Source organism: Labrus bergylta, chromosome 23 (assembly GCF_963930695.1).
Source record: "Labrus bergylta chromosome 23, fLabBer1.1, whole genome shotgun sequence".
Classification (NCBI taxonomy): Eukaryota; Metazoa; Chordata; class Actinopteri; order Labriformes; family Labridae; genus Labrus; species Labrus bergylta.
In genome coordinates this window covers 5,575,783-5,601,819 of record NC_089217.1, presented here as the reverse complement: position 1 = coordinate 5,601,819, position 26,037 = coordinate 5,575,783, and the positions used below count along the sequence as shown (strand labels likewise).

Here is a 26,037-nt window from a genome sequence, read left to right as displayed (position 1 = left end):
AAATCCCATCTGTGTATAGCTTCCCTTCACAACCATATCTGAAGCAAACAGTAGGTACCGCAAACTCAGTGGAAACTGGGGGAAACTGACACCAGGTGCATCCATAAATGTTTATTTTTCAAGCCTCTCTGGGATTTAGGAACACATATTTAAAGAAAATTAAGCTTAGCCTTTATCCATCTGACTGATCCTCTTATTCAGATCCAATGCGTCTACATCCACACACTCTGATAAAGATACTCTCCAGCTGTAGAGTCACACTTCGGCTGACAGTCCCAGTTGCTCTGTCCGCATCAGCATTGACCATATTGATCTTCAAGCACAGCCAAGGAAATCTATAACTGAAAGAGAATGACGCTTATTGAGTGTGAAGGGCTACCGTACCGTACATGTTATGAAATGTAAGTCAATTTCTCACTGAGTCAATCATTTTGTTAAAAAGTAAACTGTTAAAAAAAATCAATCAACATCAAGCACTTTGTCTGTGTTTCCTCCAGACTTCAGGCAGGGAGGCAAATTCCCTGCATTTATTCTGCTTCATGGGCAACCTGTTACATCATGTCTGCAAAACTGTGGACTTGTTGCACTATAAGAAAAAAGTCAAAGCTGCTTCACTGTTGTCCATGAGAACATCTTTGACTCCCCCTGCTGGTTGATGAGTCTTTTTTTTTTTGTTGTTGTCTTAACCCAAACATCAACATCTGCCTGTTGGACAACAAAAAGAGAGTGTGAGACAACATTTATCAGAAGGCAAGCAACAGGTGTTTTTTTTTTTTTATTTCTATAGAGGAAATTATTTTTGACCTTTCTCACAAAGATGTGGAAATTGCTCTCAGCGTGACGTGATGTATTGTCAATTTTCTCCAAGCCAAACACCCACACACTGCACTTTACTAAAGCTCTGCAAAGTCTGTTGAGAAGTGCCCTCGCTTGCAGCCTTGCCAAGGGTCTATTCTTGTTCTTGTTGATGCTATAAAAACTGGAACAGACGTTAATTATGAATCTATTCTGTATTTGTAGTTTTCACAGCCAGTTTGTCAGCCAATAGAGGTTTAACTCCTAATTCCAGTCTTTAGTTGTTACAAATCACTGTTTGTTCCTGGTTATAATACCACCTGCAGAGATGTTGTATAAACTATAATATAATATATATCACAACACACTCAATGTTGAACAGTTGGAATGAATAGAAAAATGCAGTTCAGTGTTTTAAAGCTTTTGACAATCAAAAATGAATTCATTTTGAGTTTAGCATCTGAAAGAAATAATTTTTGAGGAAGCAGAAGACGTATTAAAACTGCCAGTCTACATCTGTATGCTGATTCTTCCTGTTACTTTTTATTTTATTTTTTTAAAAAGCTCAAAACTCCGACTTCTTAGTAGTTTACGGTTGTACCTTTCTTGCGGGACGGTCGCGGTCGCCAAACGCATGCGCAGTGTGAAGCGAGAAAGATAACAGATACTGTTTCTTGTACGGACTTTCAAAATAGTACAAAAGATGATCTCTTCCTCTAACAATCTTAGATTAAATTCAACTAAAAAGGGGGAAGACATTCGTTCAATTTCAGCACCAACAGAGTATTGCTCTTTAATATTGCTTCATTCATTTATTTATTTGGGATAAATTATTTTAAAGAAGTCAGTATTTCACAAACAAAAGAAACAAATCGGTAAATTTGATAGTTTCTAATTAGTAAAGGGTGAGTATTAAGTTTTCTTCACCTCCTAAAATCTCACTAGAAGTCAAAATCCTTTATCAAATGTGAAGGTATGGTAGAGTCCTACTATCAGCAAAGTTTATTTCCTAACCTTAATAGAAACTTTTCAGTAGGCAAGATAAAAACTTGTTCAAATCAACAAATGGGATTTGGTATTGGGATTTATGGCTTTTAATAGAAAGGAACGTAATCCAGCAGGACAAAGAAAGAAGAAATACGCAGTGAAAGCAGACTTAACTGTTGTACCTCAGTTCAGCTCTGTTGAGACGCGCTCTCAATATTTTGACTTTTATTTTGAAGGCGACTGTTCTGGGTATGTCCCTTGCTGTCTGTTTAACTTGATGCCGTTAGAAATGTCTGAAGTTTGCCTGGAAAACTTCAGTTCTCAGAGAAACTCAATGGGAAAGGTGACCATGAAACCATGAAGCTCCTGTGAGAAAGTCCTGGAAGCGTTTTGGAGTAAAGAAAAAAAGCCGCTGAAGTCTGCAGGACCCCGATTTTAAAAAAGTTTACTGCTCGAAACAATGTAAGTTAACCGAAGTTTAACTCAACTTATTGAAGCAGACTTTCTTTTATCGGTTTTATTCGACCAGGCTTTGTCAGACTCATGGCTTATATGTGATATATCTTGCTCCTTTAATTTGACGAGGTTTGCTTCATTGAAACTTTCTGTGCTTTCACCTTGTTTGTTACATTTTGAGTCTAATTTTCATGAGCAAATTAGTTTGACTATTTTTTTTAAAGTAACGTTTAGTTATCCTTTATGACTTAGAAGAAGATGAGTGTTAAGTTGTTTATTTTGTATTTACATAGCCTCATTAATATTAGTCTATATTTCCTTGTTTGGTTTCAGAGGATATTTCCCATGCGTATTTGTTTACTATGATTGTGGTTTTTTTTATATTGCAGAACCATAATACGTCTGATCAAATGCAAACAATTGTATTATTAATTCTTAGACTTCATAGTAAATCAATATTTCTCACATGAAACTTGCTCATCATCTAATTTACATGAATAAGAGGTTTAGTGAAATAAAGTAATGTGCCTCGCAGATAATACTTTGCAGAGCGTCATGTTGACTTTCAGTTCAATCAATTGTGCCGGCTTTGCTTGAAATTTAACCAGACTTAATTTATGCATCACATGTCCATTTAAAGCCAAATCATGAATCATTGCGGTGAACCTCTCCAGTCAGACTCAGTTTGACTCCCAATTCCCAACAAAGCAGGAGCTGCCAACTGGAAAGCAGCAGTTTTGAAAAAAAGCTGGCTCCTGGTCCTCAGTCAGCTCCTTTCATTATCAGTCTCAGACATGTGCTGGCTTTTGTTTGGGTAAACCTCTGCAGTGAACAGTTGCTCAGGAAAAACCTGCATCCTGAGGGACTCTGCTTGACCTGCTGGCGGCCTAAAGCTCTGCGTGCAGATGATGATGTCTTCTCGCCTTCCGGGGAGACAAATCATAACAAAGGATTTTATTCCCTCCTCCGACTATAACCATATTTGTGTACGGCTGCACTCTTTCTGCTGACGGTTGGGTGCTCTGCAGATCCATGCAGTTGCACCCTTGCTTGCACATGCAGCCGTTATTTGATGCAACAGTAAAGGCTATCGTATTAAAGCACATTTTCACCTTATTGAGTGATTGTTAAGCACTGAAATAAATAAATCTCCTTGCACCAATCATCGTGTTTAATCAGGCAGCAGGCATTTGTTTGCTGCTGAGTCAGGTAAGAGGATCCAAAGTCCATTTTTGGTCCTAGTTTGTATTGCTTGCTGTTATGTCAACATGCCACAGAGCCCATTTAAAACAAAAAAATATTGAAGCCACGTGTCATGACGGTTAACAGGCGCCTTCCCATCTCCGCCACCTTTCCGTCTTGACATTTGCATTCCTTGCATTCTTGGTACAGTACTCTTGTGGTGGGAGGTGGCGCTTCTAAGGTCACATGATATATCTGGATGTTTACTGTACATGCACTCTTCAGAAATTAAATTAAAATCTTAAATCTGAAACATTTGACAAACAGGAATATAATTAAAGACCCAGTTTAGAATATGAGCTGTGCAAGTGGCTTGTGGGTTTTTTTCTGCTTTAGCTTTTGTTGTTGGATTCACTGCTGGCAATTTCTGAGTAAGAGGAAGACATTTCTCCAGAAATGTACCAGGAAATGCTTCCTGACAGGACTGACTGAAGGTCTTCCTGAGTGGAGGGAGGCCTTTTTATGGCTTCATTCATTACTGGCACTGCTGTAAAATGTATTTGACTCTTTAGAATTGTCTTATCTTTGTAGTCTAGATTTAAGCAGCGACTGTGAAACGCCCTGAAAAGAAGTACTTGGAGAGGGCTTCTTCTTCTGTGCTAAATCCTTGATAACAAAAGCAATGAAAGTCAGTTTTTCTTGGCTTGCTGTGATCTCTTACTCAGTTCCTCCTGCCCCTTTCCACAATCTCATCACCCACCCACCCCCCCCCCCCCCCCCCCCTCCCCACCACCCCTTCACCCCCTCCTCCAATGTGATTTCAGCCTGTGATGTAGTTTTGGAGCCACATGGAAAGAACTGCAATAAAGCAAGTTCAGTGTGACGGAGCTATCATGTGAGAGTCTCTGAGAGACAAAGAGATGTTTGTGTATAAATGAAGTGCTAGTTTAAAGTCTGGGCTGTCGTTTCTGTCAAACAGTCTGCCCTCACAGCAGCACAAACTTACAGTCCACTGGACCATCTCTAAGGGGGAAGTGTAAACAAAAGCCAGGGTGTTTCACTGGTGGTTGGATTTCACGTGGGATTAACTTCCACAGGGCCATGTCATGCTTAGAGTCCACGTTGCCTTTTTCAAATACTACTGTAACTGTAATGGCTGAACTGGGGCAAAATGAATTGACAGTTTTTGGCAGTAGCAATTTGCAGGTTTTCCCAATATGAGAAGTTTGTGATTTTTTTTTTTTTTCATTTTCTATTTCTATTATGGTAGTAAACACAGTACCTCCGGGTTTTGGATTGTTAAAACGAACAAAACAAAATATGAAAGCACGTTGTTGGGCCTGGGGATTTAAGGCCTTTTTTCCACTATTTCAAAAACAAAAGAGTCGATCAAAAATCAAATTTAAAAAACCTCCAAATGTAAGTTGCAAAGCTTGGTGAAGTACTTTTTTTCTGAAGTTTATTGAAGTACCATCATTTCTGTAAATACTGCAATCAAAATGATCATCTCTTTATCACCAGTACTGCTTAACAGTCGGGCAACCGCTGATGCATTGACTTGCACAACTTTTTTTTTATTGATCTGACAGTTTTTTTTTTAATATTTAGAAATTGTGATTGAGATCAAAATATCTCTTGCAATAAAGACCACCGTGTAGAAGGGTATAAGAAAGTTTCTAAACTAAGTCATGGTGATATCCAGTGTCATTGTTATTGGCTGTAAATTCAACTGGGGATGAGTGATATCTCTGCAACCAGGTAGATAACTTTTTAGATTAAACATTAGTGTACTGGCAGCTTCAGGGTTCAGCTATGAAATCTGACTTTGTCATAGTTGTCTTGATAACAAGTTCAATATCTGTCTTGGGGGGGGGGGGGGGGGGGAAATATATAGCTTTTAATCATGCTACGTTGAGTTCTAAGGTCTTAAAAAAAACATCTTCTACTTGTGTTTTTGTGCTGCAGAAAACTCAAACTTCATCTGATATGAGGCAGTTCAATTCTGAAATGTACATCTGTACCACAGCTGGAAGTGGGCTATTGGAGTACGAGTGTTTGAGGCACCAGCAGAGATGTGCTCTTGTGTGTGTGTGTGTGTGTGTGTGTGTGTGTGTGTGTGTGTTTGTTTTAAAAGCCCACCACTCAGCATAGGGTCAAGTAATTCCAGACTATTTTCTTTGCAAATGCATTGTCACTCCCCCTCTATATCTCTCCGTTTCTCTTTCTCCATCTGGTTTATGTTTAAACAATCTTACAGGCTTAGAAAACCAAAGTTGGATTTTTTTTGTGTTTGATCTTTCATTAAAAAAAAAGACTTTGGAATATTATGGTACCTGTGTTGATACATTAAGAGCTGTTTGGGGGCATTAAGTATCTAATAGTGCTTTCACACACTCCTGAAAAAACTCCAGAAGTTTTCAGGATGAGCTGCATGTGTGAACGCTAAATATTTCACTTGGACTTTCTCCTGCCAGCCCAAGTCTGAGCTGTTGGACAGGAGAATTCCCCTCAAGCGAGTTCAAGTTCAAGTTCAAGTTATCTTTATTAGACAAATGCGCAACATAACAGGCAAAGCAGTCACAGCTGGCAATGACATTTTTTGTATTCCAAGCTCTCCTTAACAATGCAAAAATAGAAAATAGAAGATAAGAGTAACAACGTACAGTGCAATCAGAACCAGAAGTTTAAATAAAACTAGAATATATGTACAGTACATAAGTATGTATAGAATATATATACAACAATAAAGTGAAGTGAACGGGAGGGGGTGGTGGCAGCGTTTATTCCTTGCGATCGGTGCACACAACCATAGACTGTATGCACGCGACCGGTTCGATGTCCAGGCACGTAATTAAACGGCTGAATTACGATTTCTGTTCAGTGTGTGAAAGCATTGAGTCTAGACAAAGATGATAAGCATTTTGGAAATAGAATTCAATTTGTAGAGGTTGTCACTAGTCCGTTACTCAAATCAAGTTAAACAATGTCCAACAATGTAATTCAACATGTTCACTTGCCCTGAGGGAAATGTGCAGCCTTTGTATAATGTCTGTTACAGTGTGATGCTCTGTGCGTCAACATATTCTTAGTATGTCATTTAAAATTCCCTTTGCTGTGTCGTCTACTCTGTAGTAGGGATGTACCGATTGGGAAAATCAGGGCCTATACCGATACCAATGTTAGAAATAACAATTTAGCTGATTGGCACAACAAATAAATACGGGTACTGACATCGGTTCATGCCACATTATTTGCCGATGTCTGTCAACAGGGTCAATATCGATGTTGAACAGATGCATCGGTGTAGATCTCTACTCTGGCAATCCAATTTTCATTCAAATGAAAGGATACTTGTGACTGTAGAAATGAATGGACCAACTTAACTCAAACAGGAATAAACACTATGTTTATAGTAATTGGGTCTTTTTCTTGGAATGGATTTGATACACATTTGATGGTTTGTAGATTTTTTTTTACACCAACAGGACAGTTTATATGATATGGAGTGAAAATAACAGCGACCATGTTACTAAAGGAACTGAAGGAAAATGACACCCGTTATAACAGTGTGGCTCGTTATAATGTGTTGATTCGATTTTGAACAGTAATGGAGCCGTTTGGCACAGAGTGGTGACAAGTGGTGATGTCCAGGTTTCTCTCAGGGTGTTGTCTAAAGAGTGGAGGGGGGTGGGGAGGTCACACAGGTCGGAGGAGATGTCGGTACCAGGCAGTTAGTGTTTAGTTTTAGGGAGAACTAACCTGCTCAGGAATGTGTGTGTGTGTGTGTGTGTGTGTGTGTGTGTGGTGCTCACTCCTACACTGTTGTGTTATCAATCATCACTACAAGCCCTTAATGAGGTGTCTGCAGAGATGGACCCTTATCTGTCTGCTTTTCTATGAAGAAATTCCTTATGGATCTTCTCATCCCTGATGTGAAAATTAGTGGAAAATATCTTCGCGTTGTGTTTTAAAGTGAACGAGGAAAGGACGGAGGAGTTTTGCGTGGAAAGACGAGTGCCATCTTCTGCCGTCACGGGTGTGATTTATTCCCAGCGTTTAATTCTCAATTCCATGTGGACTGATCGGATCCACTTTTCTCCAGAATTGGATTTCTTATGAATCTCATGATAACCCGATTCATATGATTTTTGTTTTTACCTTAACTCGTTTTCATGCTGCCTTTATTTACACTCGAGGATGCGTGTATCCTCACCAGAGGAATGTGCAAGATAAACCTTCATGCCATTTGTTGTTTTCTGCATTCACACAGCGAGAGAACATATTTTAATTCTCAACACAAAAGCACCTCATTTGCTGCTTCTGATTTCTACCAAGTGGTAAAACAAGCAGCTGAGCAAATGGAGCTTCCACCCTGGTGTTTTTCCATGTAACTGTGGAAATACCTGCATAGAAAACACAAGTAGTAAGACGTGGGTAATGCTCCTGTAGCCTCCTTGAAACTGCAAAGTCTACGTTGAACGTTATTCTTTAAAATGCAAAGTGTTGTCTGACATTTTATTGACCAAAATGCTGTTTTCTCTTGTTGGTTTCCTGTATGTGTGACGTTTTGTTTATAGCTCAGTGCAAATAAACAGCTGTGTGCACGCTGTATTTGAAGAAACGCACACTTGCTTGCGCCCGTTTCTGTGGACTGTGTTGTTGAAACTATGCTCTTAAAGCTCCTTGTGTTCACAGCGGACCCCAACCCCCTGAGCTCATATTGAGACCATTGGTTTAATTATGCTCTTAATGCCCACGCTGGGTGTGACACTGTGACCCCAGTGGAGGAGGAAATGAAGTAAACTCTGCAGCCCCTGCCCCCCCCCCCCCCCCCGCCATGTGAACAAGTAGAGCCACTGTTTTTATGTTGTTCGTTTGAGGCTTTGGCTGCTTTACCCACCTACTGCACACTATGTAAACCCCCCTCAGACCACATTCTGTGTGTAGTGATGGGCAGTCAGTGAGTGTAAAGAAGAGGCATGTGATACGTGTTTGAATTCAGAGGTAATGGGGGATACTGTCTCCTAACTTTGTTATGGAAGTTTGAGATGCCGAGCATGCCGATGTTACGAGGCCTGAAACCCCAGGGAGAATAGTACCATTATTCCAGATTGTAGCCTCCCCATGAACACCCGTGACTGCTGCCCAGAGCGCCGGAAATAAGGCTTTCTGGGTAATAAGACCAGGAGATCACTTTGTCTCTCAAACAGCCATTATTTCATCTTTTTTTTTTTTTTCTGGTGGCAAAGTCCGCAGGGTTAATTTGATGCAGCGATCATTTGTAAGGGCAGAATGAAAGCTTGTTCCACAACATGATTACTGATTTACTCAGTTGTTTATTTCAGATGGAAAAATGTTAAACATGCGGCAGGCTTTGTATGTGTGTGTGTGTGTGTGTGTGTGTGTAGTTAGAAGCTGATGCTTGAACAAGATGGAACACTTTGATAAGTACAAATTCTCAGGATGTTCTGCGGTCGATCTGCCGGCTATTTTCGAGATGAAGAAATTAATTATGTGGTCTTTAAAATGTAAGAAAAGTAAGAACGGTCATTTATTCTGTCAATGGACAGAATAAATGACCCGTTTGTTAAATTTCTCCACCTACATAGTGTAAAATGCCCCCCCCCCCCCCCCCCATATCCCCCCTCTGCTTTGCATTAATCAAGTCTAGTGATATGAAAATCTGCGTCGTAAAGACTTCTGGATTCTGTCGTTATATTCTGCTAAATAGCCATGAAATCACTTCCTAGTCAGCTGCTATATTTATTAATGAATATCACAAGATTTGAAATTGAGTGGGCTGACTGAAGTGACATTTATTTGAATGAGCTGTTGTTGTCTTATGATGTGATTTAGCTTAAAAGGTTACAAAGTAATCTCATCACGAGGACATGTATTGGCTGTCATGGAGATTTCCTTTTTATCCCGTCACAAACCCTTTAGTAGATAGATGATAGATTATCTACTGCAGATAATAGCGTTTCAGATTCTTCTTACACTGAAGGGACCGTTTGAGCAATTTCTACCATTTTATATTTCACACCTAAACCTATTATCGAAGATTAACTACAAGACTTTTTCATACTTTTTAAAAGTTGTTTTAAAGATTTGTTTCTGAGGCGATACAAGAAACCTTTTGACTTTTTCATCTTCCTTTGTGCAGCACATTTGGGGGGAAACCTCCTGTCTGTACAGTTTGATTTCAAAGCAGGTTCTGTTTTTCATTAATGACTTATTTTTGGCCGAGTCCTCCACTCTTTGGATCTTTCTCTTCTCTGTCTCTCTCTCTCTCTCTCTTGCTAACTCTCTTCTTCTTTGCTCTTTCAGATTCATTGAGCTAAAGATGATGTCTGACGCCAGCGAGATGTTGGCAGCAGCCTTGGAGCAAATGGATGGAATCATAGCAGGTAACCACATTGTACACTTTGACTTTAAGACCTGGCAGTAGCACTTTTTCTTTTTCTTTTTTTTTTTTTTTTTTTACATTTGAAAGTGGGCATGGCATACTGAGGGCTCGAGCCACATCTGGAAACCATTAAAGTGCAAGCTGGGAATACTACGTCCAGTGGAGGGGAGTACAATGTGTCCTTCTCCTTCCTCCTCTACCTGCAGTTTTATTCAAGCCTCCTGAACTTGCAGACGAGTTTAGAATCATGCTGTAACTTTGCAGCCAAAGACGATCTCTGGACCCTTTTCTGCTTTCACTACGTTCCTTCACCATGAGAAATGAGAGAGAGAGTTTCCATTGTCCCCGCAGTGACGGAAACTAATGCTTATTCAAGCCATGTGAGTTTGGAATACAAACTCCAGCCTGGGAACGTTTGGCCACACTCTGTGCTGGTGCTGCTGCAGATGAGCAGAGCAGGCTTCGCTCTCAGAGTCCCGACTTTTCCGCTGATGTGTGTAATTATAGCGTTGACCTTTTCCAATGGGAGCGAGGTGACTGGTCACATGGTTCCCCTCAGTCGTCCCCCTCCCTCCCCCCCCCTTGTTTCCTCAGAAACCACAGCCGTCACCAAGCCCCACTTTTTGCCTCGCTACTGTGGGGAAGCCATGATTGTTTGGATGTTTATTTATTTCGCTCCCTCTTCTGTTTTGTCGGACATCTTTAGTAAGGCTGACATTTTAGACAGATGACAGATGGTGTGGAGGAGGCTGAGGCACGAGATTCGGGAACATCATGCACTCAAGTTCAGTCAGTACAGAGCTTAAGAGCTGCATTCACCTCCTAGAAATAAATCAGAAAATAGAGTTTCCACTGATACAAGAATAGATTTAATTACCATTATGCTTTGTCACTTGATGTTTCATAGAACCCCTATACCACTGCTTGTCCAGTATCTTGTGACCAGAATTCTAATAAAGACAAGAAATAATATAATATGTGTTGACTCAATAGTTCCTCCAGTCGTGCCGTCTATAAGCCCTCTGTAAAGTCCCCTCTAACGGTCTCTCAGATCCTAATTGGACTATGAAATAATGCTTTTATGAAATGCGTGTGCTAACTGTAAAGGTCAACTTGTCCACACTGTATATCAAAACATGCTATCATTAGCTCACACTAAAATTCACTCACTTTAAAATGACTTATCCGTTTTTTGATTCTACAAAAGCTGAGAGTTAACGCTGGTTAGGGCTGTTTCTGATATGACTGCAAGCGGCGGCGTTGTAGCCGTTTGCCAGGAGGTCTAAGGCCCGCCCTCAGCTCTTCGCCTGTTATTAGGTTGACCAAAAGTTAGGTTGAGACAGCCTTTTGAAGATGGCAACTGCCATTGGGCTTCAAAACTATCCTTCCAGTAACCAATTGGTGACCTTACTGAGACTACGTCCATGTATTATACAGTCTATGGTAAAGGTGGTTCTAGTTATGGACCATTCATACATCCAGGACTTGCTCCAGATTAAGATGTTTGTCAGCATGTGGCGTCAGACAAAATTTGCAAGTTCATTGAAGAAGTAAGCATGCAGCTACAAAGGAACTAAAGTTTACAGCTGTCTGTAATCATTGTGCCCCCACCACACCCACAGCTCAGCACTAACTGTAGCTCTTGCTCTTTCATTCTTTTTCAAACCTTGCCATTTAGATTACATTTTGAACACGTTCCATTTTTGTTGTGAATACTCTGCCAGCCCCATGAGCGCATGTCATTTCACAACTTCACTTTCTTGGTTCTTGTTTCTTTGCATCATCCCACATGTGAATGATCGTCTTCTCCTTCTCAACGTCCCCAGGCTCCAAGGCCATGGACTACTCCAACGGCCTGTTTGACTGCCAGTCGCCAACGTCACCTTTCCTGGGAGGCCTTCGGGTGCTGCACCTGCTGGAGGACCTGAGGGGCGCCCTGGAGCTCATGGACAACGAGGAGAGGGACAACCTGCGATGTCAGATCCCTGACTCCACAGCAGAGGGGCTGGCAGAGTGGCTGCACGGACGATTGGTAAAAAAAAAAGACCACTTTTAAAGCTCTTGCGTGGTCTTATTTTTGTCATTTGTGTTTTACTTTTCATCAATATGTAGCCAAGGCGCAATATTCCTCTTAGTAGTGTATGTGGTTAGCGTTTACACTTTGGCCTTTGCTTTTTTAAATATCTTGTCATATGTGACAAGATCACAAATCTGTTGTAAGCATTTCTTGTTTTTTTTACTTGCAAAAATCTACTTTTGAATTATACTTGCATCAACAACATTTATACTAGCAAGTTCCCGCTGTCAGCTCGACACAGTCTAACAAAAACAAAAGAAAAACTTGAATTCAGACGTGACAAAGCACCGCATTGCTCGACACAAAGCAGGCTTTGGAGACATTTCAACTTTTTAAACTGATGTTTTCACAATGACAGTACGTAAGCATGTTATTAATGTTGACCTACAGCAAGATTTTTTTTTTTTTGTCCTCATCATGGGTGCTTAGTCATCTCTCTATGTTGCCTTAAATAGAGAGAGAGAGAGTAAACAGTGTCTAACTTTAGTGTAACTACAGCTGCCCTTTAAACCAAGCAAACCCGTGAAACACTTCTTCTTCTTGACATTCTACTTGACATTGTCGCACATTCTAGGAGTAAAGTTATCTATTTATAGTCCATGGAGAGGTTGTTGCGTTTTCATCTTTTCAACATCTGGACTAAATGCACCAAGAGCGGTTTACACAAGGTTTGTTTGAGTCATTTGATTTGAGTCCATCTCTAATTCTTCTTGGAACCATTTACATTTTCCTCTTTTGATATCTGACCGCCATCCCATCTGTGCGAGATACATACAGTTTAAATAAAGTGAAGCTGTTTCTGGTCACTGACCTGAGGGAGAAATGACATCATACCTTTTATCGCCCAAACATATCCTTGTGTGCAGATCTTAAAGAAGAAATTAAATTTGTACCAAAAGTTTAGTTTCATCTTATGATGTATGATTCAAATCTTCATCTTTGCACTTTCCCCTTTAAGACACTCTCCTGTGATGAATTCTTCCATCGCCTTAACAGAGACTGTTTATTGTAAAAGCCGTGTTATGACATGCTTGGTGAGAGATGGAGTTCCTATAGGAGCAAATAGTTTCCATCCTCCAATACTCGCCGAGGCTCTTGTTTTTCTTCCCTCACGCTCTCGTCTCTCCACGTGTGATTATTTGAGAGAGAAGTTGTTTCAAATATCAAATCACTTGCATGTGAGAACGCGATCGACCCTCACATGGTTCTCAGAAAACTCCACATGCCTATTTTTTCCTTTTATCCGAGTGGTATGCACTCATTAGAAAATCTGTGTGGCTGAAGGGCGATGTGTACTCACTTGGACTCCTCAGTCCGACCTCCTTTTGTGCATGACCGCTGAGGTCCTGCCCCCTCTTTTTTTTTACTATGAGCTCTCACCTTTATTATCTGATGCAGAAAATTCATCTATTTGCTTAAAAAAAAACCCATTGTATTTATTTCTCTTTTCAGACAAATGGTCACGGCTCAGGAACCGTCTACCAAGAGCGTCTGTCGCGGCTGGAGAGTGACAAAGAGTGTCTTATTCTTCAGGTTAGTGAGACACTGGTCATTGTTGCTACAGAACAGAGGAACAGCTCTTACATTGGAAGTTAAGTCGTATTTAACATGGCTGCTTGTATACAATTACACCTCCCAATGAGGCTATTGTCTCAAAAAAAGAAAATGTTGATTTTCCTAATCAGACCATCTCTCTTTTTTTTTTTTTAAAGGTCAGTGATTGCCTTTAAAATAACTCTTGAGAGCAGCTTGCATCACTCTTGACCAGTTTTAGATGTTGTGCACACATCTCTTTTTAATGACTTTGCAAAATATGACGCAGTCTACGTTAAGATGGTGAAATGGTAGTTTGACTAAATTGAAGTTTTGAAGGTCGTTTTGAAGCCTCTTAATGTCAACAAGTCCCAAGATGCCAACAATGTAGAGTAGTCCGTCTGTCTGGACTTTCCAGCACCCTTGCCCTGTTTGTGGCACTCAGCCCCACAGCCATGCGATCATACTGAGGATACGATGATGAACAGTGTTTTATCTTTTCAAAAAGGCTCGATCATTTTCTAAAACTGATGGCAGTTGCAGTGTTTAACAGATCACTTTTAGGTTTAAATACAGCTCGACTTTTTTAAGGCAAAGAAAGAATTTCTGATATTTTTTTATAATTAGAAAAGTGTATTTTAGAAGATAGAGGTGACCTATATGAGCATTTGTAAGTCTATAAACTTGTATTGTTGTGTCCCCTCCTCCAGGTAAGTGTTCTCACAGACCAGGTGGAAGTACAAGGTGAAAAGATACGGGACCTCGACAACTGCCTGGAGCATCATCGACAGAAACTAAACGCTACTGAGGGGTTACTTCAACAGGTAGGGCTTGCTCTTCTTCTCTGATATAACAGTTATCCCTGCCCATTTCAATATTTAACAGACGCTTCATCAAACATGTTTCGCTCACAGGAGCTTCTGAACCGCTCAGCGCTGGAGACCCAGAAGCTGGAGCTGATGACCGAGGTGTCCAGTCTGAAGCTAAAGCTGACGGCTGTGGAGAGAGATCACAAGGACAACGAGGTAAACCTTTGCCGCTTTGCCGTGACACTTGAAGCGGAGCAGAGGCGGCTGAAGCTGTCCGTTGCACCTGCACCTTGAAGTGTGACACTGAATCCTGGCGGCAGCCCAGACATTGTTTTTAAAGTCACAAAAGGTCCGTCACACTCGACTGGTGGGACTCGGAGTTCTGTCATGTGGTGCAGGGTGAACTTCTTCAAGGGGTTACAAAACAGGCCTAAACACCCCTTGAGCTCCAGCAGCTGTTTCCTGCTTGAAGCCCACCACCCCCACCCCCCATCCCGTGCCCACACCTCCCCTCCCCCATCCCGTGCCCACACCTCCCCTCCCCTCTGAGGGGCTAAAGGGCTGTGAGAGTTATGGTTTCCATACGCTCTCTCCTCCAGCAGGGGAATATATTCTAGGAATATTATGTGGAGTTTTCCAGACAGTGAAACCCTTAGGGTAGCTGACTGAACACAAATAAAACTGTATGTATTTAGTTTAGTTTCCATTCAGCTTCCATTCAACTTGAACTTAAACCCCAAGCAGCACAGAATCACTCCCTGACATATTCCCATATCTGTTTCTGTTTAAACTGTAGGACCTAACTTGTGACTTTTATATAAAAACAACTCAACCTTTCATCTTAAGAGTCACAAAGCAGTCGAAGCTGACAAAATCATTCCAGTAGTAGCCACTGGAATATTTAGCATTCCGTCTTTATCCCGTTAGTACGTTTCTCTGATAGCTCTTAAATCACTGACACGTTGACGCTGCCCTCTGTCGACGATAAATCAACATATTTACTGTGATTTAAACTTTTGGACAGGCTGATCTATTTTTAGTGTCACTTGCATGCTAAATGGTTATTTTATAATCAGCCTCATTCATCCTGATTGAATTATTTGACTGTATGACTACACCATAAGCCTGGTGATAAAAGGGGATCAGCCTGGATTTCGAAGTTTAAGCAGATTTGATGTAAATTAATGATAATAATAATAATCCACATTACGTGTAGTAGCAGTGTCTGTGCAGCACGGTGCTCCCAGTCTGATTGTGATAAAGGCAGTTTCACAGTAATTGACCGTGACGCTCCCCATGTGTGGACTCAGCTTCTCACTTTCCCTCCAGTTGGGACATCTGTCTGAAAATAAGGTTTGGTGCTTTTGCCAGGAAATCTCCCCCCTGTTGAAAAATTCAGAACTCTCTCCCACACGGTCACCGTAAAGCTCCCAAGTGCAGGTTTTTTTGGGTTTTTTTCTCCGAGATTAATGGGTAATGGGAGTTGTTTTCTCCTCCCCAGGGCTTGTACCAGGAAGTAACGGACCTGCGGTTCAGGGTGACTGATATAGAGAATGAAAGACTTCAGAGTGAGAAGAAACTCAAAGCTACAAAAGTGAGTGTTCGTGGATCACTGCTGAAGAGCCATTTAAAAGCAGATACTTGTTTTTCTTTATTCCCCCCCATGACAGGACATTTAAACTTCTTTCCACCCTTTTGAAACAAACCTTAACATGTTTAAAACCTCTCGATGTCTGCTCCCCCTTTTTCTTTTGTTTTTGTTTCGACTGTGATGTTAACGTCTTTCTGCAACATGCTAACCTGACAAGCGTCCAAAGGGGAACACTGTGAGGTTCACTGACGATGAGGTGAATGGGGGTTTAATCTCCTGAGTGTTTTCTTCTTCTCCTTTCTGCCCTCCCCCCCCCACCTAAAGATCTTCTAAACGCTGCTCCTCCTCCACTGCTGCACTCTGCTTTCCTGACTTTCACCACACGCGCTGTAAGTGCTTCCACATGCATCCCTTTAAGGACTCATACCTGGTTCAAATCCTCTTGTAGCTTCTGGCTTGTTTTAACACCTTTTTAGACTGAAACTGTATTTTAAAAGGACGTCTGACTTGTGTTTGTTCAGGTCACTAAAAGCTGCTGTTAGACACTTTTTTAGAAACGTCTACTTGTCGTATTTTTTCCCCATCATGGTGCTACAGGTCATGAGTATCTGTAGGTCAAAACGCTCTTAGAACACCAAGATCTATACGCAGCTTTAGTGAAGATGTCTTGTGTGTGTGTGTGTGTGTGTGTGTGTTCTGCATTTCAGAGTCTCCACAGTTGAGTGAAAATTACGAGCACTGAATCATCTCACAAGACCCACAGTGTGTTTAATAGAGATCAGAGTTTTGGACTAACTAACTTAATACTAAGTGACTGACTAAGTCTTACTAAGGTTGTGTTAATTAGGAACCACTTACTATCATGCCAGAAAAACATTACTGAATGAATATCCTCATACATTTACAGTATGTACAATGCATTTAGTTGTATGTGAGCACACATGCTTTAATGCTGAAGACTTGACAGAAAGGACTTACTGTAACAGAAAACTCAATATTCAGTACCAGCTTCCCAAATGTTCCCTTGATTTAATTTAAACTGCTGATTTATGATAAATTCAATATATTTGTTTGTCAGACTGTTCAGGGAACTTGTGATGGGCCTCTCAGAACATTTTCTGACATTTTACACACTTAACAAATAATCTGACAAACATGAAAGTACCGGTCGTTGTTTAACGTTTAACGGCTGCTTTGAGTTAGTTAAACGGTTGAATGTGTCCGGAGAAGAATCTCCGTAACAGAAGAAAGTAATGAAGCACTGATGACTGAACTGAACGCATCTCTCTGACTCCAGGAGGAGCTGCAGCTCCTGCAGAAGCAGCTGGAGGAGCGAGAAGCGGAGCTGAGGAGGCTCAAGGACGAGGGCAGGCTGAGGACAGAGAGCCACAGCAGGGCGGAGGGAGGCGAGAGAGGTGGGAGCTGCTTTAATAATTGTCTTGTCCAAATCTAATATTATGAGAGGGTTTATGAGGATTAGACAAACAGACATTTCACATACCAACAACACCAGACTCCCCCTACAGCAACCTTTCTGAACAAATAATAGATATCTGGAATAATCCGTCAATTATCCGCTGTGCAAACCGTGAAGAGGTGATCTGAGGCCTTTTTTTACATTTTTTTTTACTGGACCCCTTATCAGTCAGTACACAGGCTCCACACCAAACATATCGGACTGATTTACTCCTTCCACATCTGCAGAGCTTATCTTATCCCCTCTGATGGTGGAGGAATGCCATTAATTTAAAGGGGAGTTTCTTATATGCTCTGTTTGACAACATGCGCTGTACGGTATCAACAGATACAGATATTTGTTTCAACTTCCAGCTCTCTGTGTGATGTGACAGATTAAAGCGTATCCTGTGCCGGGTCAAGTGTTTGCTTTTGGGAAGAAGAAATAAAAAGGCTGCAGCAGAAAGAGAAATGACTTGAACCATAAGTTGTTCTAATGCAATTATCTATATGTAATGTTTTGAGTGCCCTGATGGTGTCGCTGTCCTGCTGGTTGTAGGGTCGTAGGAATTGTTTTTTGCAGACCAGTGGTTATTTACATATCAAACAGATGTAACGCTGTCCATCGGATGAATGAAAACATAATCTACCTTTTTATTTTAGTTCTGTTTTTGGTCTCTGCCTTCTGCATGTGAAATATCTGACGCAGCTGAAGATATCACCACGTCCACTAGTTTGTCTTTGACTTTGTCCGTCTGCTGTTTGCTGCCGGGAAGGTTGTGTACAGAGGAACAATTAGCACACATGTACTGCTGGAAATGATGAAAAAGTGACAGGTTGGAAAACAAAGCGCAGAGCCGTAAGAGGCTGAAATGTTTCCTTAACTCTGATTGTTGTTCTTTGGGTGGATCAAAACTAAGAGAGATTTCATACGACATTTGGTATATTGTTTGTGTTCACATATTTTTAACTTACAGCTTCCAAGTTTGAATTTTTATAATGAGACTTGATATTTGATTTCTAATCAATTTAACGGCTCCAAACCCGAACCACAGCAGAGTGATGATCTCTCGTCTTCTCATAACACGCCCCACAGTTCACTTGAGGTTTTCCCAGAACATAAACATGGTTTGCATTAGATTACAAAGTGGTTGGCACTTGCTTGGTTGAGTAGTGTGCCTAGTAAAACTCACAGAAAGTCCCCGTTTGTAAGAGTTTGTGGTGATAATTGAATCAAGATTTTAATGCAGTAACGAGCTGAAACAGCAGGCCCCCCCCCGACCAAAACACTGAGTCCCAGCAGCTTCATCATCTCTGGTTTCTGTCACTACTTTCAGAACCAGGGGGGGGGGGGGTTAAAGTGAAATCCTTCCTCCAGAATAAAATCTATGTCTGTTCCATTTTAGATACAGAAGTGTTGAAGATGAAGATGGTGTTGGAGTCACTGGCATCGGTCAACGATGAGAAGGTACGTTGTGATTTGTCGCTCTGACCGTTGAAGGCAGCAGAGCGGATGCTTTGATTTATTCAAAACAGACGTAACTGTAACATGATGCTTTTCTTTTTTTAATCTACAGGAACGTAGAATAAAAGAGCTGGAGGAGTCGCTGACAAAGAGCAAGAACATGCAGGAGCTGATCAAAGGTCAACTTGAGATTGAAGTCACTAATTTCTTCTTTTTTTACATATTTATTGCATCAATATTTAACCAAAGTTGGGGCATATCGACCAACTGGTATTATCTTCACTTCAGTCACTATCAGTATCGGCTAATTTAATCGCAAATATGCGCCGATATTACTTGATTTATATATCTGTACCAGATTTTTTTTCTCCTGAATATCAGTATCGGCCCCAAAACTCACGTATCGGTTGGGCCCTAATTAAAGGTAGTTTATTAATTCTTTGGCTTTACTTTTAGTTGTGTTCAGTGATTACAAAGGAAAGAAACTTCTACCATATATTCAAAATGCTGTGAAGCCATGATGGAAGAGATTATTAGTAATCAATGAAACTCGACCTCTGATGTTGTGCTCTGTACTTCGTGTTTGAAGACAATATCTCGTGTTTTGAAATTCTAAAGGTCGCTTAACAACTTAAAATATCAAGATAACACAAAAGACCATCTTTCATGTACTCGCCTTTCTTTCCTATGAAGAGTACTTATGATTGATATCAGGGGAGCTAATGGCTAACTTCACATATGAAAGGACAAGCGGAGCTTTGTGAGTTCATGCTGCTGAACTGTCCTAACTTTCCTCTCCCAGAGAAGCTAAAGGAAGATGACTATGACCATATTCCAGATGAGCCCTCTCTTCCTGTATCCATGGAGGTGGATCAGGTCGCTGTGGCGCTGGTGGGGGAGGCAGGAAGGAGCTCAGGCGAGGTAAACACAACGTCTGTCAAAAGAATTCACAACACAGGATGAACCCCAGACCATACTTCCTTTTTAGAAAAGCTCAATTTTCGGCCTCCCACTCTGAAATTGTTTCTCGCAGGAATTCAGAGCTTCTGTGTGGGTTATTAAGTTTTTTTGTTTTTTTTTATCGCTGTGTAAATATTCTACTGCTGAGAAAATATGTTCAATTAATCATGTTTTTCTCTGTCGCTGTGTGTTGTCTCAGTCTATTCCTTGTATAGCAGTGCTGTCTGAAATGAACGAGCTGGACAGAGAGCGACAGTCACAGGCAGCCCAAAGGTATAACGGAGACATCTCTTTATTGTTTTCCTTCTTCTTATGAGAACTCGTTTGTTTCAGCTTAATTTCGCCCCATGGGTGGAAGTGAATACACCGAAACATCTGAACCACATGTGGATGAACTGGAGCCGATGTTGAAGAGACTTTCCAAACATTTATGAAAGACTTCAGGGTTTGTTGTATGATGTCACCAAAACATCAGATTTCATAAGAATATGAGACTCAGTGTTTTGTTTTGCTTTGGTTCAACAATCACCAGGTCTTCACATTTTCATTTGAATTATTGCACAAACTAAAATGATATGTTACTGCCTTTACAGTCCAGACACTTGTTTTGATCCAGTGTAGCTACACACACCTGCACGGTCAAGCTGTGAGTGTGCATGGCCTCTTGCAGTTTATCTGAAATGGATTGTGAATAGTTCAGTTTGGAGCAGTTGCTGCTAATCGTCAGTGAGCAAGACATTTTAATTTTTTTACCTGAGTCTAATCCGTTGGTTATACAGGAGCCTCATTTTGTCGAAGTTCATGACAAACAAGGGACTCGTTTGTTCTTTCCAAAGGACACTTGTTGTTGTGACTGGCGTTTTTAACTTTTCCTGAGGAAGTCAGAACTTGTTTCAATGAACTACACAAGTTATCTAACTTTTCATTAAGTTGTATTTCTGCAGTAAGTCAAGAAGCAGTTTGTTTGCAGTACTTGGATGTTAAGGGTATTTAAGAACTCTAAACCACTCTCTCTGGACCGATGCTTAAACAATTTGTTTCCTGTTCTTCCAGTCCTGTGGATGTGTCACAGTCGGGCAGCTCAGCCAGATCCAGCAGCACCGAGCAGGTAACATCTGGCATGCTTATTATGTGGAGAGTCCTAATTGAGCATATGAAAGAAGAATCACATTAGTTCTGATAGGTTGAAAATTCAAACTGATCATACATTTTTATCTTTGAATGTGAATCCGTCCATGGGAGTTATTCCTCATGTAGTCACAGGACCTTCACCCTGTCATGCTCTTAAGTCTTTCTCTGACACCTAGTGGTTAAATGATGCAACTACCTCCTACAGCTTGAATTACATTTCTCTTTTGTTTGTCCATTCCTTGACTTCCATTAATTCTTTTAAAAAGGCCAAACTAAAAACGGGATCCGGATCCTTACCCCCCACCAAAGCAAGCGATGACAGTTTTGGTTCCAAGAAGACTCGTTCCTCTTTCGGCCGTGGCTTCTTCAAGCTGCGAGGAGGCAAGCAGGCGGCGAGCTCTCCGAACCTCGGTGAGAGCGGGCCCGCTAACTGACACCGTGTCCTGAAATTTCTCACATTTTTTCACCCATTTTTGAGATGTGTCATATGGCTTTTGTCACTGACCGTCATGTTTCTTTCACGGCTCCGTAAACTGTGAAGACCGCAGCCGGAGTGTCAGTGCACCTGTGTTAGGTAAAAGTAGAGCAGAGAGGGCGTGTTGGCCTGCAGTATGGCTGCTCTGGATCGTACAGCTGGACGTGAATCGAGACTGACTTTTGAAATGTGATCATTTATCCTTAACTGTAAATGTGATGATCACATTCTGTCATTCTGTTCTCTTACAAACTTTAACTCAACCTTTCTCTAAAGCGGCGGCTCCCAAGCTTTTTCCCCCTCACAGTTTGCATGTTTAGAAAGTGTGAAAAAAAGGTTGGAATTTTCTTTTTTTCTTTTTTAAATCTGTGCTCTGGAGTGAGGTGCTTCTGTCCAGCTGTCCCTTATCCATGACTTAAACCATCTGCACCAAAGCCATTCTCATTTGCAGTAAATGAGAAAATCTGCCAGTTGTGTGTTAGTATTTAGTCTCTGGTTTTGCATGGGGGATATCAGTTTTAGGATTCTTGTAAAATTAAATGTTCTTAGATTAACGTTGGGTAGCGGTGGTGCTTCTTTGGGTTTCTCTAGAAGAACAGGAAGAGGGTAATCATCTGCATGGTTCAGCCTTGTAGACGTGTATTTATCATCATATTGAAGTTGAATAAATTAATTTCTACAGCCGAGACGGAACGTAAAGGCACAGAGCACCTGGACCTGGCGGGCGTTCCTCCACGAAAATCCCATGATGCATCTCCCCTGCCGTCCTCCCCCGAAACCAAAAAGAAGTCCAAAGGCTTCAGGAAATTCTTTGGCAGGTAACTTCACGGCTCTTTCAGCGGAGCTTAAGGTCATGTAAGTCGATCGTTTTTTTTTTTTTTGTTTATTTGTGTTGCGATTCTCTTGCAGACTAAAAAGGAGTCACTCTACCACCTTCAACCTCGATGATGCGGAGATGGAGTTCAGGAGGGGCGGAGTCAGAGCCACAGCTGGACCGCGACTTGGCTGGTCACGTGAACCAAAACACAAGTACGTGTCAAAGTCAGCAACAGCAGCCTCTTTATGTCTCCATGACCTTTTTATTCTTTCTATTTAAATTTGGTAATTACAAGCGCATGTCCTGTAATCAGTATTCCTCCCCTGTCCCTGTCAGTGCTGTCGATGTTCCTTTCTCTCGCTGGAGTAAGGAGGAAGTCTGCGGGTGGCTGCATGAGCAGGGCTTCGGGTTGTATGTGGCCCAGGGTCAGAGCTGGATCAAGTCAGGACAAACTCTGCTGCAGGCGTCGCAACACGACCTGGAGAAGGTGAGGGGCATGTTACGCTTGAGGGATAATATTCTTAAACTTTTGAATATAGAAGTTTTTTTTTTTATACCCTGATATTTCTAGTGTTTGTAAGAGTCTCCCGTGTGTGTGTGTGTGTGTGTGTGTGTGTGTGTGTGTGTTTCTCTGTTTTCCTGCTCAGGAGCTGTGCATGAAGCAGCCGCTGCACAAGAAGAAGCTGCAGCTTGCTCTGCAGGCTCTGGGGTCAGACGAGGACGACCTGAAGGGCAGACTGGACCACAACTGGGTGACCAGTGAGTGTCAAGACATCTTAGTTTCATTAAACAACAGCATTACTCTTCATTGAGATAAAATACTATTCCCCCCCCCCCAGGGTGGCTGGATGACATCGGCCTCCCGCAGTACAAAAGCCACTTTGATGAGGCTCTCGTTGATGGACGCATGCTGCACTACATGACCGTGGTGAGTCACTGCAGCCTGCATGGAAGCTTGTAAAACTTTGAAGTGATGAGAATTTTTCATTCCTGATCATCTTTTTGCATTCTGAATGAACTTGTTCTCTGAATAAATCATTCAGCAGACTTTGTGACGACTCTTTGGTTTCCCCAGGACGACCTGCTGTCTCTGAAGGTGGGCAGTGTTCTCCATCACCTCAGCATCAAGAGGGCCATTCAGGTCCTCCGCCTGAACTCCTACGAACCCAACTGTCTGAGGAGACGACCCTCTGATGAGGTATCAGAGAAGAAGTCATGATCTGTTAGCTTCTTCTTTCTTTTTTCATGCCCTTGCCTCTTAAATTTGTATTCATATTCTCTCGTCTTGTTCCAGAACAACATCACACCGGCTGAGATCTCCCAGTGGACAAACCACCGAGTGATGGAGTGGCTCCGCTCTGTGGATCTGGCAGAGTACGCTCCTAATCTGAGGGGCAGCGGAGTTCACGGAGGGCTGATGGTAAGACAGATGGATCAAACCCAGTGGGGAAATAAAAGACTTAATAAAATACACAAACGCATGTTAAGTGACATTACTGATACATCATGACCAGGTATACAGTATGTTCTCACACACGACTTTTAAAAGGATGAATGGAGTTGAAATTTTTTTTAAATTTGTAAATCTGCTCTGTAAATGCACACTTGACTTAATTTAATGACCTTTAAGGATTAGAAAAAAAACCCCGCTTGTTTACTTGTAGTCTTCTGTGTTTTGTCTGTTTTCTCAAACGTCTGCACGCCGCTCTGAAGGTGTTGGAGCCTCGCTTCAACGTGGAAGCTCTCGCCCTCCTGCTCAACATTCCACCCAACAAAACCCTGCTGCGACGCCACCTGGCCACACACTTCCAACTGCTCGTGGGCTCCGAGGCTCAGCGGCTCAAACAGGACTGTCTGGAAAACCCAGACTACAGCGTCCTCACGGCCACCGCCAAGGTCAAGGTGAGTGCTGCCTGTCACTTGTTAAAAACAAATCTCCACCCGTTTTTCTTTTGGAGTCGATAAACCTAAACTGAGATAATCCCCTCCTTTGCTGCAGCCTCATAATAAACATTAATATGTCGTCACTTTTCTGTTCTTTCTAACTCAACTAGTGTTTGAAAACACTCAACGATAGCCGACCAAACATTCAAAAACTTCAAAGATAAAACGAGGACATTGAAAATGGATTCATGATCAATCCTGTGAATTCATAATGAACACATTGTTTCTGTTGTTCTTGACCTCTGTGCAAACTACTGAACAAGCTCGTGTTTGCCCGCTGCTAATATTCTCTGGTTTCCTCCCCCAGCCTCGGCGCTTGTCATTTGGTGGTTTTGGATCTTTGAGAAAGAAACGTCATGACGACGGCGAGGAGTACGTCTGCCCCATGAACGTGGAAATGCCCAAGAGCAGCAGCTTCCACAGGGGGGTCCAGATTTATGAGGAAAACTTAGAACACCTGGAACAGGTACCTGGAGACTTTTATCATAACAGCTACTTTGGCTGTCAGCTGAAGCATTCCTGACGAGCTGGTTTGCGATCCATGTCTCTCCTGAGCCTCTTTGTTTGTTTGATTCTGCAGATGGAAGACTCTGAAGGGACCGTGAGACAGATCGGAGTGTTTTCAGAGGAAATCAACAATCTGACGGTGAGACGCTGATCCGCTCCTCGATGATTGAACACAAACAAGTGACGTTAAAGGACAAACACGAGTCTCTGCGGTGCTGTTTGTGTTTCAGAGCATGCTGAAGGACGATGAGTTTTTCCAGGAGATCTCCGCCTGCCCTCCAGAGGTCGACACTGCAGAGACAGAGAACTCCGGCTGCATTTGATGTTGACAAACTGAGCCAAGAAAAACAAGCCGACCAACCTTTAAAGTACAACATGTGAGACCTTTTACGGTGTTTTTAATCATTCAGAAGAGCAGCCAGAGCTTTTTTGATCACATATTTATTGAAGCTGCCAAACGTATAATGCATGAACAGATGCAGGATTTGAATTTCTCTTTCTGCATTTATTTTTTATTATTCAGCCATTGGTGTAGTAAAGATTGAGGTAAGCATACTGGTCAATTTAAGGAGTTTTAATGTCCTCAGCTGCGGTCGGATTCTGTTTTATTTGTGGTACGTGAAGTTGCTTTGTGTAAACTTTGAAGATTTCAAATACGAGGACATTTTTCTCTCATTGACCTGTTTTTGGTTTCTAGATGCAAACATACTGTTTGTCCAGGTTTTTAAAATCCCTCTGAGACGTCTATGGGATTGTGTTTGTCCTGTGAAGACTACTGCTAATACCGGGCTCTTGTTTTTATTTACCTTCATAGTATTGTTGTTAAACATTTCAGAGGTGAGCAGAAAACTATCTGCATGGCGACAAACCAGCAGAGAACATGAGACTAAATGTTTTGGATGAAAACAAAAAAAAAGGCTTTTTGGTGTTCTGTCTCAGACCTACAGTAGACGAGGGGATTGATCCCACTCTTGTGTCTGTGCTTTTAAAGATGGACGCTTCAGCCAGGAGCTCATAAGCTTAGCACAAAGACAGATAGAAACAGTTAGCCTGGCCGTCTCTAAAGCCGACTGGTTAACACGCCTCCTCTCTTCAGTTTTATCTGAAAGCTGAAACACAAAACTCCCCCTAAAACCACAATTTGTTTTCCTTATTTTTGTTCTGATTTAAATAAGTGAGACGTGTTTCTTAGTGAGCTCTAGAGGTGCTGCCAGGCTAAGCTTTTCACTCTGCTTACAGTCTCTATGCTAAGCTAATCAACTCCTGGTTATAGCCCTGTACTTAACAGAGACACCTCTCATCCTCTCATTAACCCCTGAGCTTTTCTCTCCAAATGTTCCACTATCTCTTCAAGAAACAGCATGATGGAAAGTTAACATGGAAACCAAAGTCGTTGTTTTTAACTGTTTTGTAATAAAAAAAGAAGAAAATGATTTATTCCCCCTCC

At 41.6% G+C, this 26,037-nt stretch overlaps 1 protein-coding gene across 1 annotated transcript; it reads left to right on the top strand.

The window, feature by feature from the left end:
* The first annotated feature begins 2,086 nt into the window (after positions 1-2,086).
* Positions 2,087-26,023, top strand: LOC109994406 (liprin-beta-1-like). Its single transcript, XM_065951561.1, has 25 exons — positions 2,087-2,244; positions 9,748-9,827; positions 11,653-11,858; positions 13,356-13,436; positions 14,147-14,260; positions 14,351-14,461; positions 15,747-15,839; positions 17,134-17,251; positions 18,698-18,759; positions 18,869-18,935; positions 19,559-19,677; positions 19,916-19,989; positions 20,770-20,824; positions 21,114-21,258; positions 22,005-22,140; positions 22,232-22,351; positions 22,476-22,626; positions 22,787-22,898; positions 22,979-23,067; positions 23,215-23,337; positions 23,434-23,559; positions 23,853-24,041; positions 24,391-24,549; positions 24,664-24,729; positions 24,821-26,023. Exons 2-25 carry the CDS (start codon positions 9,764-9,766, stop codon positions 24,911-24,913), a joined length of 2,673 nt encoding a protein of 890 aa, XP_065807633.1. The 5' UTR covers positions 2,087-2,244; positions 9,748-9,763; the 3' UTR covers positions 24,914-26,023.
* The last annotated feature ends 14 nt before the right edge of the window (positions 26,024-26,037 follow it).